Consider the following 15,937-nt stretch of genomic DNA (forward strand, 5'->3'; position numbering starts at 1 on the left):
TAATTTTTACCACATTAAACTTTAAATAGATTAAGTTGGATAGGCTTCATAGTTACATAATTACTTAATTCTCTCAGGAAGGTGTAAAAAATACCCAAAATGCTCGGTCATTAATTTGCATTATAATACATAATGTATATATGCAGATATATAATGTATAACTATGTATTAGTAGGGATAGGATGTAATTTAAATCTTAGACTATGTGATTTTTTTAATTTTTACTATAAATAATATATAATTATGTATATAAAATGTATAAATAATATATCCGCATTATTATACACAAAATCAAATGAAGATGGAAAAAATGGTTATTAATTCTACAATTACTTCTAAAAATTCATCAGAACAAATATTTAAGAAATCAAATTTTAAGTGCGGGAGAGAGAAAAATAAAAGTGGAGACCAAGTTTTTGGCTAATTTAATTAGTTAAATAACTGAATTTACATTTTCGATAATTTAATAACATTATACTTAATTGCAAGTGCATGTCGATAATGAGCTATGTGCTTCTAGCTACTTATTAATAGTAGTAAAGTAAAGTAAATAAAATACTCCATTTAGGGTGTGATTGGTTCATAACTTTTTCATGTATAGTTGATTTAAAATATTATTTTTGTCTTATATTCACAAAAAATTAAAAAAAAAAACAACAATTTCCGTGACAATAAGAGAAAAATCATTTTTCAAAATTCTCCCACGCTATTTCCATGTAAATATGTTTTTAAATATCTATACTATGATTTAATGAATATAGTAATTATAAATATTTTACATTTTGCACCCTTAATATAGATTCTTTTATGTAATTTGCCCCTTTTATTTTTTATTTTTATGATATGCACCCCCTTTGAAGTGTTTTTTCACCTATAAATAGGGCATTCATTTCCCTAGGATATATCACCTTCTTTCTCTACATTTCTTAATACATGTTCTATTATTTCAGTCCCAAGATTAACATTTCATGGCCACCATGAAAGGCTCTTCAGAGAAACCAAGTTTTTTTCATCCCATCAGGTCAAGTTTCAAGCAAGGAATTGTAAGTAAAGCTTTAAAATGTTTAGGGTTGTTGGGGGTAGGGTTTGAACACTCATTCTTGGGATGTAATTTTGTGATCCTTTGATTGTTAGATATGATTTTAGTTCTCTTTACTTGTAGTAAATCTAACAACATTATTCTTCTAGATTGGAATTGTAATCTTGAGTTGTTTCTTTTCTTTTTTTATAGAGTATTTTTCTTCCATATATAATAGCTAGTCTTCTACCATTAATTTTAGGGGATATACATACTATTTATTCTTTGATTTAGGCCTTATTTGTTTTCATTAAAATTAAGGTATACATTTGATATGAATGCACATTTGATAATTAAGATGTTGTTTCTAGATTTAAACATTGAATGAATAAAACTATTTGTTCTTTAGCATCTGAAGTGCATTTATTTATTTCTAAGCATAACAAATGCACAATTCAAATAAAAAATAATTAAATACTAGAAAAAATAAAAAAAATTAACAAAATAAAATCATTATTTGATCAAAAATGAACATTTATGTTTCCTAGCGATGATAGAGATAGTTTTTTGTGATAGTGGTAATAGTTGGTGTTAGTGACTATTAATAGTGCTGGAGATGATAGTTATAATTGTGGAGGTGGTTGGTGTTGTATTGACTGACGTGATGTTAGCAGTTCGTAGTGATGGTTGTGGTTGTAGAAGAGAAGTTAGTTGGTGTTAGCAGTTGGTGGTGGCTGAAGAATATGTGATGGTTGTGTTGGTAATAGTTGGAGGTAATGCTAGTTGTGATAATTGAGGTGATTGATAGTAGCTATTTCTGCACTAGTGGTGGTGACTAATAGTATTGGTGGTCGAGGTGGAAGAGGCAATGAATATTTTTTTAATAATGGGGATGGTCGGAGTGGTAGCTACTGATCTAGTAATGGTTGACATGGATGATAGTTGCAAACATGCCGTTATTGCTGGTTGTAATGATAGAAATGATTGGTGGTGGTGACTGGTGGCTGGCAACGATAATAGTGGTAGTGATCAATGATAGTGGATAAAGTGATGGTAAAAATTATTTACACAAAAATGCATCTAAATGGTATCATGACTCATTTATTTTCATTAAGATTAACACATTTGAATCTCAATGCACACATCTGAATATTAAATAGTTAAAACAAAGTTAATAACAATAACATATTTGGGTATTAATAGTCAAATTATAGATTGTCAAAATAAAGAAATAAGTTTAATTTAATATTTTCTTAAAAGGTGTGTCAATTGTGACGGTACAAGTAAAAGGAAAAGGACTAAGGAGATAGTAATTTAAAAACTATAAAAACTTTTGAAACATGTGATATTAAAAATGTTATAACAATTCCATCAATAACTTTTTAACTTCCTTTGCAATTATTGTTACCTTGCAGAGTCTTCCTAATGAACTTTTGAAGCATCTGAAGGGACATGATCAGTATGAACATGCAATACTGAGATGGGCAGGTAAGTAATAACAAAGTCAGAAATTTTACAAAGAATATTTATAATTTGATATATATATATATATATATATATATTTTACTGTCTATTTTACTTGTCCATTTTTATCTTTATACTTAAATTTCTTATTAGGGGATCTATTTTTATGGTTAAACTACCATAAGGTAGTGAATGTTGTATTTCAATAGCATTTTTTTACAATTAATGATTAAGTTGATACTATAAAAATAAAATAATAAATCTATCTTGATTTATTAAAATGAACAAGTAAAAAGAAAAAATAAGTTTTACAATAGTGAGTAAGTAAAAGGAAATCGAGGAAGTATGTAAGACTAACAAGTAATTTTTTTTTATCTATGTATAATTTTTCTTATAACTAACTATCCTTCCCTCTATATGATTACGTAATTGCAGATAAAGAGTGGCTGGTAAAATTGAACGGTGTAAGACTAGAAGATGGTCTTGAAAAGTTTGCAGAGCAAAATAATTTGGAGGAGGGAGATACCTTGGTGTTCAAACATGAAGGAGATATGAAATTTGAAGTTCTCAGGTTTGATTTATCTAATCAATGTGAGATAGAAGAACAACAAAAAGCACAAAAAGTTGACAAGACTTCTGAGAGATCTAAATCCAAAGGTAAAAGTTCTATAAGATAACGTGAAAAATGATATTTGAAAAAAGAAGAAGAAGTTAAACGAGAGTATTTGAAACTTGAAATAGTTTTTAAAAACCTAAAAAAAAAGGTAGAAATTTTGTGATTGGAAAAAAAAATTGATCAATTTTTCAAACTTGAAATTCATTTTTTTTAAAACAAAGCTCAGATGTTTTGTTTAATAAGGAACGAAAATCTAGTTGTCATTCATACTTTAAAAGGTTTTATATTACAGAACGTAAAAGATAAATATGACAATATAAAAACACTTATTATCTTAAATAATTAAGGAAATTTATATACATGTATATAAAATTACTTGTCATATATCATATATAGTTTGTTAATTATTTATTGCTTAAATAGAGTTCCATGCAATAATATTCCAAGTTTTTATATCGTCATTAGATAATTACAGGTAAATCTTTTGAAAAACACTACTCATTAGTAATATGATTAATCTTAAAATTTAACCTAATATTACTTGTTAAAATTCACTAATAATTTTTAAAAATCTCTATACTAATATTACTTAAATTTTACCATGCAGGAGCTGCTACGCAGGAGCATTTAGATCATTCCCGTTTTGTTTGTACTATTAGACCATATTGTTTTAAATATGGTTACTTGGTAAGACCAATTTTATTTTATTTTTAAATTTACATACTTTAATTGTGTTACAAAAGTATTATACTATCAATATATTATTGAATTAATATGGTTATAAATTGTTTCAGTGTCTTCCTATAGCATTTGTATTGAACAACAATCTCCGGGACAAGATAGGCAATTTGATTATTAGAGATGAAAAACAGAGATCGTGGAATTTAAGACTAAATTCTTTTAGTCCGAAACGATTCGTTCTTAATGGTGGATGGGCTGAATTTAGTGTTGCAAATGATATAAAGGAGGGAGATGAAGTAATGTTTGAGATTGTTACTAATGAAGAGAAACCAATATGGCAATATCAGAGTAAGTTTTCTCATTTAAGTAATTACCTTATTTTTCCAACAATTTTTATTAATTGCAATAGTAGAATATTGTCACTTCAATTAAGTAACTGAACAAATCATCTCAATATAGTGAGTGATTTTAACTTTTAATCATATATAAGAAAAATCAAACCATAACATCAAGTCATCTCCCTTTGCAGAATCCAAGTCAGGAGAACTTTCTCAAAGACAGAATCAAGATCAAACTTTAGAAGTTGGTACTGCCAAACTTTTAGGTAATTCACATGTTGTATTTATTGTGATTTTTTTAATAATAGACTATTGGCACGTCAGTTAAGTTATAGAAATATTATCTAAATATTATGTGTGATTTGAACTTTTAATCGTGTTACAGAAAAATCAAACAACATCAAGTCACTTCCCCTTGCAGAGCCCCCTAAAGTCAAGTCGGTGGAACTTTCTCAAAGACAAGATGTTGAAGATCTGACGTTAGAAGTTGATACTGACAAGCTTTTTGGTAATTCACATTTTATATTAATTGTGATTTTTTTAATAATAGACTATTGGCACGTCAGTTAAGTTATAGAAATATTATCTAAATATTATGTATGATTTTAACTTTTAATTGTGTTATAGAAAAATCAAACAACATCAAGTCATCTCCCCTTGCAGAGCCCCCTAAAGTCAAGTCGGTGGAACTTTCTCAAAGACAAGATTTTGAAGATCTGACGTTAGAAGTTGGTACTGACAAGCTTTTTTGTAATTCTCATTTTATATTCAGTGTGCTTTTTTTAATAATTTATACTATTGGCACATCAGTTAAGTGATAGAAATATTATATAAATATTATGAGTGATTTTAATTTTAATTGTGTTACAGAAAAATCAAACCACAACATCAAGTCATCTCTCCTTGCAGAGCCCCCAAAAGTCAAGTCGGGAGAACTTTCTCAAAGACAAGATTTTGAAGATCTGACGTTAGAAGTTGGTACCAGCAAGATTTTTGGTAATTCAAATAACAACATCGAGTCATCTCCCCTTGCGAATCTCCCAAAATCCAAGTCGAGGGAACTTCCTCAAAGACAGGAGTTTGAAGATCAGATGTTAGAAGTTGTTACTCACGAGTCTTTTGGTAATTCTCATCTTATATTCAATATGATTTTAGAAACAATAAAATATTGTCATATCAGTTAAATGATTAAACATAGCATTTGCATGTAGTAAGTAAATTTAACTTTTAACCATGCAGCAGACAAATCAAACAACAACATCAAGTCATCTCCCATTGCAAAACCTAAATCCAAGTCAGGGAAGCTTCCTCAAAGACAGGAATTTGAAGACCGAACAGTAGAAGTTATTACTCTCAAGCCTTTTGGTAATTCTCATTTTATATTTATATGCTCTTTGCAATAATACAATATTGTCACGTTTGTTAAGTGATTGAACATATCATTTGAATGTAGTGAGTGATTTTAACTTTTAACAATGTAACAGACAAATCAAACCACAACATCAAGCTATCTCCCCTTGCTAATCCCCCTAAATCTAATTCGAGGAAACGTGCTCAAAGAGATGATTTTGAAGATCACCCGTTAGAAGTTATTACTTACAAGTCTTTTGGTAATTTTTATTTTGTATTTAGTTTGATTTTAGCAACAATATAATATACTGTCACATTAGTTAAGTGATTGTACATATCATTTGAATGTAGTGAGTAATTTTAACTTTAATCATGTAACAGACAAATCAAACCACAAAAAAATCAAGCCATCTCCCCTTGGAGAGCCCTCTAAATCCAAATCGGTGAGACTTCATCAAAGACAAGAATTTGAAGAACGAACATTAGAAGTTGCTACTCACAAGTCTTTTGGTAATTTTCATTTTGTATTTAGTTTGATTATAACAACAGAATATTGTCACGTCAGTTAAGTGATAGAAAATATTATCTAAATATTGTGAGTTATATTAACTTTTAATCATGTAACAGATAAACCAAACCACAAAAAAATCAAGTCATCGCCCCTTGCAGAGCCCTCTCAATCCAAGTCGAGAGGACTTCCTCAAAAACAGAATTTTGAAGATCAGACAATAGAAGTTGTTACTCACAAGCCTCTTGGTAATTCTCATTTCATATTCATTGTGATATTTACAACAACAATAATAGTGTCACGTCAGTTCAGTGATAGAAAATATTATCTATATATTGTGATTAATTTTAATTTTTAACCATTTAACAGACAAACCAAACTACTCCATCACTTCATCAAAAGAGGCATCTCCCCTTGAAGTAGTTCCTCACAAATCTCATGGTCATTCTTATTTTGTAACCATTGTTAGTCCCTATTGCCTCGTAAGTGATACCTTGGTAAGTCCAAAAAAAAAAAAACTTCAATTTTTTTCGTGTCAAAATATGAAGTATATACACGGTTTGATTTTGATTATTCATAAATTATTTCAGTTAATCCCTGAAGAATTTGCATTGGCAAATGGTCTCTTCAACATCAAGAAGTGCGATTTGATTATCAGAGATGAAAACGAGAGGTTGTGGAATGTTACATTACGTACACATAATACTTATGTTATTATTAAAGATGGATGGAAAAAAATTCGCGATGCACATTGCTTAAAGGAGGGAGATCGCATAATGTTTGAGGTTGTTACTGGTGGAAATAAACCAATATGGAAATTTCATGGTAAGTTTTTTTATGACCAAATTTTTTGTATTTATGTTGTTGATTTTTTCTTACAAATAATGTTACAAATATTATTTGTACACTAATGTTTTTTTTTTAATTTGCAGGCAAAATTTCCGAAGAACTTGCAAGTATCATTCAACAGGATAGACTGAACAATGAATGAAATTGTCTATGATGGAAAAGAAAAAACAACAATGAAGCAATTGAACACCCCCACCCCCTCTTAGATCTCGCAATTATTATATTTTGGGTTCGCAATGACTATACACTATTTTAATTTCTTGGAACAATTCGATGAATTTAGTAAATTATGTGCAGACAATGAATAGATATTATATTGCACAATCAAGTAATATTAATTTGTTATAGCAGGTTATTTCTAATTATATATATTTTTCACTTTTCTCTTTCCTCTTCAAATACTAGACATATGTTGCCCATGCGCGCACAGGCTCACTATATATTAGTTGAAAACTATCACAAATATTGATAGGTTGACAATTAGTAAAAGATTGGCAATATATACACATATGTTGTTTATACATTGCACTGCTTATGCACATTTATAGAATGCTATTTATGTATTTTGTCATATGTACTTCATAATTGGAAAATATTGTATGTTGTATAGAAGTTTCTAATATTAATACAAGACTCCATCTCCATCAGCAGAGGTGGCGCATACTGACAGGGGTTCATCTGAACTCCATTCGGTGGAAAGTATTATTATTTATATATAGCTAAAATTATTTTTTATGTAAATATAGTAAATATCAAATTCCCTTCGATTAATTTGTAAATTTACTTTATTAAATTTTAAACCCCTTATTTAAAATTCTAATTCTACCAATTTGCATCAGTGTGGGTATTTGATGAACAAAATCTAGAAAAATATGATTGTTCAGAGCTAAAGAAAATTGAAGGATTTGGTGCGAAGACACGTATACAACGAGTTCAAGTACCTTAGATGGAAGACACGTATACAACGAGTTTAAGTGAAAAGTCAAAATTGTTCTTCACTAAAATCTTAATGACTAAGAACAGACATGTTGATGCCAACAACTCTACCCATGCTTCTAATATAGTTTCTAGATAAGGAAAACGCATAAGTATTCCCAATCTATGCTTGAAATTCCATAGACATGTTTATATTATATTAAGATTCTATTATTTTTCCAAATTTATTTTATAAATAATTTTTTATTTATTTTCGGTCTACGTGGCACTATCAACCAGATAATTTGAAAAAATTGTCAACACGCGCTGGGCTCAAAAGATAGTACCACGTAGATTGAAAAGGAATAAAAAATTATTTATAAAATAAGTTTAAAAAAGTAATAGGACCTTAATATAATATAAATATATCTCTAAAATTTTGAGCATAGATTGAAGGTAATTATGCATTTTCCCTTCTTAATATAAGAATAAGAAAAATGGAAAAGTGGTACCTTAGGTGACTTTTCAAGTACCTTAGATGGAAAACACGTATACAGAGAGTTTAAGTGAAAAGTCAAAATTGTCCTTCACTAAAATTTTAATGACTAAGAACAGACATGTTGATACTAACAGCTCTACCCATGCGAGTAATATAGTAGTAGAATACCAATAAATACTAAGAATCAAAATATTTAATTGCTGCATTTTAAAAATTCTTGTTGTTGTTTGTTCCTATCATGACTTATCATTATTTCAGAAGAAAAAGCAAAGGCAATTAAAAAATTATTTGTGACATTGAAGAATTATTTCTGATTTCTATATGATGATTTAGAAAATCTTATATACTACGTATGATGCACAAAATTTGAACCTTTTTAGTTTCTTAAAATGGAGTGTGAATAGTGACAACACAAGCAAAAGAGAAAAGAGAGGATATGTAGTTTACATCGATATGAAATTTAAGAAAATAATGAAAATTTTAATGGCATATATAGTGCAAACATAACAAATATAATAGATCGAAGAAAGTAATAATACGAGATCTACTGTGAAATTGAAGTGCACCATTATTTATTATTACATAAATAGTAATTTTATTACTAACTTTCGTTGCAACTCTATAGTTTTCCCTGAATTAATTCTTTCATTTTTATCTAACCAAAAAAAAAACTATATGAAATCAATATGAATAATTGAATATGTTATATAATTATCATGTAATAACTGTGCGATTCTGTAAATGCAAATATTATTATATATATTAATTTAAATTATCATGAATACTCGTAAACATCAAATCTACTTTTATATATTTGATAAATTTAATTTTCCAAACAGACCCTTAAAACTTGTGACCGTTGAAGTGGCCCTATAAATAGGTACTAGAAAAGATGCATTTGAATGAGATTATCTCTTACAAAATTAATATTTCTTAACCACCATGAAAATCTCTCCAAAGAATCCTCACTTTTTTAAACCCATCTTGCCTGGTTTCAAACAAGGAATTGTAAGTATTTCTTACCATATAATATATATATACTATCTATTTCTTACCTATATATTTCTTAATTTCATAAATGACTCCTTAAATAAACATTTAAAATCTTCTATACTCTTACCATACAATATTCACTTTCTTGTATTTATCCGGATCTTGATAAAATTCTTTGTCATTAAATAAAACCAGTACAAAAATAAGAATGTTATTCGTAGTATTTAATGAGAATCTGTTTTTCATTATGAGATTTTTTGTGGAAATAAGTTGAAAAACTCATGTTTTATAATACAAAAATCAATTGATTTGCGGTGAACAAAAAATCCTCTGCTTCTAGTAGTGAAAGAAGTACTAAATAACAAAATTGTAATCTTTAACTCCATCGGAATATTCTTATACATTATTTTTTTAGTATATTAAGATTTTATTTTATTTATTTAAATTATTAAATCAAGAGGAAATTGATTATATATTTTAAGGTTTCATCTTTATCATTAAATAGTCATTTCTCAAATTTATTGGGATAATCAAAATTTATTTCTTAAAACAAAGTTGATAAAAAGTAACTTATTTGAATACCCATAGTTAAACTTAGATTTTCTTACTTGTAAGTATATATATTTCTTTAAAATCATTCCATATTTTTTTATATGTAATTTATAAATATTTGTTGTGATGTTGCAGAAAATTCCTAAAGGATTCTTGAAGTATCTGAAGAAATATGATCAGTATGAACATGCAATACTGAGAAGGGCAGGTATAAACAGTATCGACGTCTGAAATTTTATAAAAAATATTTTTAAAATATAATTTTTAATTTCTATTCATTTTTATTTATCCACTATATAAAAAAATAGATATTATTTTTTACTTGTTCAGTTTAACAAAGAGACCATTGGTTAAATAAATTCTATTTTTTCCTTATTATTAACTATAGTCACTTTCTTAAAACATTAGATTTATTATATTAAAAAAGTAATATAATAAATTTATTATTTTATTAATTATATTTTCAAGGATGTGACAAATTAAACATGATCGGAGGAAGTATGTACAACCTCTGTTAATTTTTTATTTTTCCGTTTTTCTTTTAAGAAATCATTTAATATGATATGTATTATAATCTACTGGTACTCTATGTAATTACTTAATAATAACGACAATATTAAAATAAAATAAGTAAAATGAAACATGTATAATCACTATGATGAATAAGTAAAAGAAAACGAAGAGAGTATAAATAAAAAGTAATTTTGACATGTATATAATTTTTCCTATAACTAACTATCCTTCACTCTATATGACTACACAATTGCAGATAAAAAATGGCGAGTAAAAGTAAACGGCCGACGATTAGAAGATGGTTGGGAGAAATTTGCAGAGCAACATGATTTGCATTTGAGAGATATCTTGGTGTTCAGACATGAAGGAGATATGGAATTTGAAATTTCCATATTTGATTTAAATCAACAATGTGAGAGAGAATACGAATACGAATCCAAAGGTACGTTTTTTTGTTATTTATGTACATTTTATATTCAAAATGTAGTCCATTTATATTTGTTTGATAAATAATAACTCTATCTGATTCGTAGTTTTTTTTGCTTTTACATTTAATGTAAAATTACTTGTCATTTATCCTAGATGTTGTTAATCAATGTTATTTATGATGGAAAAAAAAGAAGCAATGTCATTTAGTAGAGTTTCCTTTAATAATCTTTGGAATAAGTATGGCCAAGGTAACTAGTGTATCAATATAATTGAAATAGTGTGTAAGAAAGAACATATGCAAATGATTTTGAACTAATGTGATATTGGCCTAAGCATGTTTAAATCTCGATTAATTGAAATGTGCACATTTGATTTCTTTCGAATATAAATTTAGCATAGTTATTAGTTATAATATTTTTCACCGGTTAATTATAAGTCTATGTGTTATGTTAAACTTATAATGTTACTTCATATTTAATGATAATATAGTTCAAAAACTATCACAGGTATAACATAGCTTCTTGCATAAATGGACTAAAACCACATATTTCGACTAGTTAAAAGTTAAATATATTTAGTTAGAATCGGCATAAAATGATTTATAATATAATTTAGATGTTATTCGTATTTTAATAGTGATCTATTTGTCATATGTGGTGAATCATTTTCTTGTGTACAAATGTAACAGACAAGCCAAACCACAACATCAAGTCATCAAGAAAAGCATCTCATTTTGTATGCATTGTTAGACCCTATTGCCTCTCAAGGGATGCCTTGGTAAGTCTAAGAAAAAAAAAACTTTGATTTTTTTTTAGGTCAAATAAATATGAAGTATATACACTATTTGATTTGATTATACATAAATTATTTCAGTTAGTCATACTTCACTATTTGATTTGATTATACATAAATTATTTCAGTTAGTCCCTAAAGAATTTGCATCGCGAAATGGTCTCTTCAACACCAAGGAACGTGATTTGCTTGTCAGAGATGAAAGACAGAGGTCATGGAATGTAATACTACGTTCATATGGTGATAAAACTGCATATCTTGTAGATGGATGGAATAAAATTCGCGATGCAAATTGCTTAAAGGAGGGAGATTGCATAATGTTTGAGGTTGTTACGAGTGGAAACAAACCAATATGGAAATTCAAGAGGATGACTGAACAATAAAGCTTTCTATTTTGATTCGCCAATGAAACCGTGCTATTTTGATTTTTTGGAACAATTTCGATGAATTTAGTAAATTATTGAGAGATCATTGTAAATTTTATCTTCGTTTTTCCTCAAAAAATTTCAAAATCAATCATACAATATAAAAATCATCTAACCATCAAGCAAAATTTACTAGTGCAGATTCGCAAAAAACACAAGGTGATTACTTTACTTACTTACAATCATGATTTTATTGTCATATCGAAAATATTGGGATTTTTTTCCTTTTTTGTCATAATACAACTCAAATGATCCCTAATTTAGAAATTAAATTAGGCAAGAATGATTGTTGCCAAAACAACAAATAAACCAAAGGAAACTTTCAACTTTGCAGCAGATGATGGTGGTGGTGCTTGATCAGCCGGAGGTGCATCAGCGTCTGGTGCACCTGCCGGTGCATCAGCATCCTTAGAAGGAGCAGGGGCCTCTGCTTCCTCCTCTTCAGCAGGGGCCTCTGCTTCTTCCTCAGCAGGGGACTCTGCTTCCTCCTCTTCAGCAGGGGCCTCTGCTACTGGTGAACTCTTAGGCGTATTCGCCTTTGGTGGTGGAGCTGAAATTGGTGCCATTGTTCCATCAAGACCAGGTGTAACAATAGGTTGAGAAATTCCAAGAATTGAGATATTGTAAGGCTGATTCATGACGGATTTTTCAAGTTTTGAATTTCGTTGAGCGCCAACAACAGCTGAACCAAAAATGAAACTACCATCTCTAGCAGTAACATTCAAGAAACCTTGATCATATGCTGCTTTACCAGATTGTTGATACATTGTTGTCATTTTAGCTGTTTTGTCCTTCATCCTCTGGAGTTTCATTGGATCGTAGTAATCCAACACGACGTGTGTAGCCAACACCCTCTTAAGAACATCATCCGATTTTGAGGTGAGATCACCAACTGCACCATTTGGTATAGCTAAAAGTGTAATTGTACCCCTTGAGTTAATATCAGTGGCTAAGCCAGATTTCGATAAAAGTTCATTGAAAGTGCTGTAATCGGGATATTGACCGAGGATTCTTGTGATATTAAAGGCTGAGGCTGAGGATGCGAACAAGATTAAGAACGAACAAAGCAAAGGAACAGTTGATCGACTCATTTTTGCTGGTGATTTTTTCCTTTTTTTTTTTAAAACCAGCAAAAATGAGAGATTTATTATTATTTTTTATTAAGAGGAAAACAACCAACTCTGACTTGAAAATATTGAAGAAAATGGAGGAATTTATATAGTGAAGAAATGTTAAAGCTTGTGGATGGGAGTGATTTTTTCTGTTCCTTATGAATAGCACAGTTTAGGAAGAGAAAATATCGGTTAAAATTTGGATGAGATAAAAGCTTCCATAAAATTATTGATTTTTTTTTGGGAGAATTTTATATCATAACTATTCATTGTTCTGTTTATCGATCTAAATTATTATATGGAGTTAAAGAGTTAAAGACCGGCTCTCTACTAGTGGACCATTCAATCTCTTCTAACCATGGGCGCTTTTAGATAGTGTTAGATATATTTTAAGAATTATAAAAATAATATATTAAGTTTTGTCAATGACTACGGGTTTACTTGATCCTTTTTCTATACATAAATTTGATATTATTTTCTTTGTATTAAAACACATCTCAATATTAATTAGCCAAATACGCATGTAGACAAACTCATAATGTAAAATGGCTAATTCTTGTAAAATGGCTCCTAAATGTCCAAAATATGTCCAAAAATGGTGAGGCTTCATGTACTTCTCTCCAAACTCCCTACGAAGGGTTCCTTAAAAGTTTCGCAAAAAAAATCAACCATAAGCCATATCACCAAAATATTTATAGCTAAAACACATGAGAAACTGACAAAATAGCCTAATTCATGTAAAATGACTCCTTAATATACAAAATATGTCTGAAAAATGGTGTGACTTCACATACCATAGGGAGTTTAAGGACGGGCGGAATTTCGACCTGAGATCAAAATTTCTGAATGTTGACTAAAGTCAACTCCTTAAGCATTAGGCAATCAAAACTGACAAAACTCACACAAAACTCAACCGACTACCTCAAGAAGCATGTCAGAATATTCAATAAGGGGATTCAAAATCTGTAGAAACAGACACATGAAGTAGCCGAAGGGGGTTCGGCATCTACTATATACATATAAAATTATTTTAACCCTGCATAAATAATATAATTTTCTGCCGAAGGGGGCCTTCTTACAAAGTGGCTCCTCCTCTGCCCATTCCAGCACCACACAAAAGCTATAAGAAAGTTACGGGAAGGGGCAAAACAGTAAAAGCACACAAAAACACAGAAATAACCTCGAAGGTCATTACAATTTTTTTTGTCAAACCTTTATAGAACCCTCTACAAGGAATTGGGGGAGCAGTATGTACAGTCTCACCATTTTTAGAGTGATTTTTGGACATTTAGGGACCAAGTGTATAGGAATTATGCGATTTTCTCAGTTTTTGGTGTGTTAGTCCATTAATATTTTGGCGATATGGTTTCCGAATGAATTTTTTTGCGGAACCTTTATGGAACTCTCTGTAGGGAGAAGGAGGAGCAGTACATACATTCTCACAATTTTACAAGTGATTTTAGGCATTTAGGGGGCAATTTTTAGGAATTAGGCAATTTTCTTAGTTTTCCGTGTGTATTAACAAATGAATATTTTGGTGATATGACTTCTAGACGATTTTTTTGCGGAACCTTTATGGAACCCTCTCTAAGGAGTTAGGGAGCAGTACGTACATTCTCAACATTTTTATAGTGATTTTTGGGGATTTAGGGGGAAATTTAGGTGATTTTCTCAGTTTTTTGTGTGTGTTAGCCATGAATATTTTGGTGATATGGCTTTCGGATAATATTTTGCAGAACCTTTATGAAACCCTTTGTAGGGAGTTGGGGAAGCAATACGTACAATCTCACCATTTTTAGAGTGATTTTTGGACATTTAGGGGTCAATTTATAGGAAGACATAATACATAAAAATGACCCTTAATTTGTCGATGACCACGAGTTTACTTGATCCTTTTTCTATACATAAATTTGATATTGTTTCCTTTGTATTAAAACACATCTCAATATTGATTTGCCAAATACGCATGTAGGCAAACTCATCATGTAAAATGGCTAATTCTTGTAAAATGGCTCCTAAATGTCCAAAATATGTCCAAAAATGGTGAGGCTTCAGGTACTTCTCCCCAAACTCCCTACGAAGGGTTCCTTAAAGGTTTCGCAAAAAAAATCAACCAGAAACCATATCACCAAAATATTTATAGCTAAAACACATGAGAAACTGAGAAAATAGCCTAATTCATGTAAAATGGCTCCTTAATATCCAAAATATGTCTGAAAAATGGTGTGACTTCACATACCATAGGGAGTTTAAGGACGGGCGGAATTTCGATCTAAGATCAAATTTTCTGAATGTTGACTAAAGTCAATTCCTTTAGCATTAGGCAATCAAAATTGACAAAACTCACACAAAACTCAACCGACTACCACAAGAAGTATGTCACCCATCCCCAGAGGCGGAGCAAGAATATTCAATAAGGGGGTTCAAAATTTGTAGAAATAGACACATGAAGTAGTCGAAGGGGGTTCGACATCTACTATATATACATATAAAATTATTTTAACCATGCATAAATAATATAATTTTTCGCCTGTCACGACCTGGGATCACCCCCTAGTCGTAACCGGCGTACTCGACCTCAAAGAGGTCTAATACAAGCCTCTTAGCATTCATTCATCGCATAGACACTAAAACCATAAGGAATTAAAAACTTTCTTTACCAAGAAAACATTTCATTAAAAAAAAAAACAATAGCAAGCGGAAGACTTTCTAGACTTTATACATGATGTCTCAAAACCATCTAATACTTTAGAGTACAAAATTCGGGACCAATCTCATACACAACTTAAACAATACTAAAAAGACATAAAAGAACACATGGGGTATTGTCCTCGAATATATGAGGACTCACCAAGTCTTCATCTTCAACACTTAGAAACCTAT

General features: G+C 29.7%; 2 protein-coding genes across 2 annotated transcripts; one reads left to right on the plus strand and one right to left on the minus strand.

Moving 5' to 3' along the window:
• Nucleotides 1-968: 968 nt before the first annotated feature.
• Nucleotides 969-6,966, plus strand: LOC125841660 (B3 domain-containing protein REM10-like). The gene is made up of 12 exons (XM_049520824.1): nt 969-1,043; nt 2,434-2,506; nt 2,918-3,139; nt 3,706-3,785; nt 3,893-4,127; nt 4,988-5,239; nt 5,602-5,727; nt 5,891-5,977; nt 6,095-6,223; nt 6,345-6,472; nt 6,566-6,800; nt 6,908-6,966. The coding sequence occupies exons 1-12, from the start codon at nt 969-971 to the stop codon at nt 6,964-6,966; spliced, it is 1,701 nt and encodes a 566-aa protein (XP_049376781.1).
• A 5,248-nt stretch (nt 6,967-12,214) lies between these two features.
• On the minus strand, nt 12,215-13,045 carry LOC125841661 (fasciclin-like arabinogalactan protein 3). Its single transcript, XM_049520825.1, has one exon. The coding sequence runs from the start codon at nt 13,031-13,033 to the stop codon at nt 12,215-12,217; it is 819 nt and encodes a 272-aa protein (XP_049376782.1). The 5' UTR covers nt 13,034-13,045.
• Nucleotides 13,046-15,937: the final 2,892 nt, after the last annotated feature.

This window comes from Solanum stenotomum, chromosome 10 (assembly GCF_019186545.1).
Source record: "Solanum stenotomum isolate F172 chromosome 10, ASM1918654v1, whole genome shotgun sequence".
Taxonomy (NCBI): domain Eukaryota; kingdom Viridiplantae; phylum Streptophyta; class Magnoliopsida; order Solanales; family Solanaceae; genus Solanum; species Solanum stenotomum.